Consider the following 2,361-nt stretch of genomic DNA (forward strand, 5'->3'; position numbering starts at 1 on the left):
CTCCGGCGGCGCGGGGGCCGCATCTCGCCCGCAGGCGGCATCCGGAGCTGCCGCTACCCCATCCCGGCGCTGCGGTCCCCGGTCCCCCTGGCTCCGCTCCGTCGTCGAGGGGCCGCCGCCACCCGGTCCCGCTGCGGGACAGCCCCTCCATCCCTTCCTCCCTCCCTCCGTGCCTCGGGAGCAGCGGCGGCCAGGAGGCGACACACGGGGACCCCGGCAGCCAGAGCGGTGGGTACCCCCGGGACAGCCCGACCCGCCGCGGGGGACAGCAAGGCGGGCGGGGGCGGCGGGCGGAGATGCCCCCGCGGGAGGGCCGCTCCCACAGCCGGTCCCTAGGGCGGCGTCCCGCTGTCAAGAGTGGCCGAGGGTCCCAGGGCAGCGAGGCCGGCCCTTCCTCCGGGGTAGCAGTGCTGGCGCTACCCCGCAGGCAGAGAGGGGGCGGCCGGGGGAGAGCCCCTGATGGGGGGCTCGGCAGCGGGGGACGGCCCGCGGGTGCTGCGGGCCCTCACCGGGTGCCTGCTGGGCACCCTGGTGCTGAGCACGCTGGTGGGCAATGCTCTGGTGTGCCTGGCTGTCCTGCGCTTCCGTCACCTGCGTGCCAAGGTCACCAACTGGTTCGTGCTGTCACTGGCCATCTCGGACCTCTGCGTAGCCCTCCTGGTGATGCCCTGGAAGGCGATCACTGAGGTGACTGGAGGTTCCTGGCTCTTCGGCAATCGCTTTTGTGATACCTGGGTGGCTTTCGACATCATGTGCTCCACCGCCTCCATCCTCCACCTCTGCATCATCAGCCTAGACCGCTACTGGGCCATCGCCAGCCCCTTTCGCTATGAGCGCAAGATGACGCAGCGCCTTGCCTGTGCCATGATAGCCATGGCCTGGACCCTCTCCATCCTCATCTCCTTCATCCCAGTGCAGCTGCACTGGCATAAAGCCAAGGACAGGGGATATCCAGGTTACCAGCTACCTGGGACACTCCGATGTGATGTCAGATTGAATCGCACTTATGCCGTTACCTCCTCCCTTATTAGCTTCTACATCCCCGTGGCCATAATGATCATCACCTATACCAGGATCTACCGAATTGCCCAGGCCCAGATCCACCGTATCTCCACCCTTGAGAGAGCAGGGGGGCAGTGGCCAGCTCACAGCAAGGAGCCCACCTCCTCTTTGCGGAATTCCTTGCACAAGGAGACCAAGGTGCTGCAGACTCTCTCTATCATAATGGGGGTCTTTGTTTGCTGCTGGCTGCCCTTCTTCCTGCTCAACTGTCTGCTGCCTTTCTGTCAGCCCACTCTCAAGAAAGACCATGAAGGACAGTCATCCTGTGTTAGCCAAACCACCTTCAACATCTTCATGTGGTTTGGCTGGGCCAACTCTTCATTGAATCCAGTGATCTATGCTTTCAACGCAGATTTCAGGAGGGCTTTCAGCAACCTCTTGGGCTGCTGGTGCTTCTGCTGTGGCACACCCAAATCCACTGTGGAGAGGGTCAACTTCAGCAATGAGCTGGTTTCCTATCATCATGACACCACCTGCCAGAAGGAAGGAGCTGCCTCATTGTCAGTACCTCCTGCTGCTGTCACCACCTGGGTGCAGCCCATTCCCCATGCTGTAAGCCTTCAGGGAGAAGACAGCAGTGAGATGCCTTTGGAGAACAGACTTGCGACTTCTCCGACACATGCTGCCCCTGGGATCAGCCCCAAGAATTGCCAGGTGCCAGCTATTTTGCAATTGGATTGCAAGACAGAGCTATCCCTGGAAACTGTTGCCCCCTGTACAGGACTTGGTCAGTGCGAGGACCCCATTGCCTTGTTTCAGAGGGATAAGTAATTGCATGCTTCTCACACACACAGCCACCCCACAGAGAGAGTCCACTCTGCCTCCATGTAAGCTACACCTTTACCCCAGCAAAAAATCCCATTCCAGAGGGATGGGAAAAACCACAGAGGGGTGATGGGCATTTGAAATCCATTCCAAAGGCATGTAGCGGACATATATTAACTTTTTCCCACGGCCACCATCACCCTTTACTGTCACAGTCAGTAGACATCTCCCACGCATTTGTTCATCCCCAGTCTCCAATCAAACTTGAGATATTTATTAAGAATAGTGAGATAATTAGATCAAAGTGAAAATAGTTTGAGACTTTATAATACAATCTTACATAGACAAGTTAATCTCAGATTTATCTTCATTGCTAAAACATGCTCATAAACCTGCTCTTAAATGTTTGTGGTTTTATTTCTGTGATTATTTCAAAGCCATGTGTCTGGATTTACACATCTGAATCTGTGTTTAGGTTCTTAAATAAAAATTGATCTGTTAAAACATTGCTATCTGTTGTTGAGTCAAAAGACT

General features: G+C 56.5%; 1 protein-coding gene across 1 annotated transcript; it reads left to right on the forward strand.

The window, feature by feature from the left end:
- The first annotated feature begins 294 nt into the window (after positions 1-294).
- Positions 295-2,133, forward strand: LOC116790247 (D(1)-like dopamine receptor). The gene has a single exon (XM_032695030.1). It carries the CDS (start codon positions 460-462, stop codon positions 1,831-1,833), a length of 1,374 nt encoding a protein of 457 aa, XP_032550921.1. The 5' UTR covers positions 295-459; the 3' UTR covers positions 1,834-2,133.
- Positions 2,134-2,361: the final 228 nt, after the last annotated feature.

The sequence above is a fragment of the Chiroxiphia lanceolata genome, chromosome 8 (assembly GCF_009829145.1).
Source record: "Chiroxiphia lanceolata isolate bChiLan1 chromosome 8, bChiLan1.pri, whole genome shotgun sequence".
Taxonomy (NCBI): domain Eukaryota; kingdom Metazoa; phylum Chordata; class Aves; order Passeriformes; family Pipridae; genus Chiroxiphia; species Chiroxiphia lanceolata.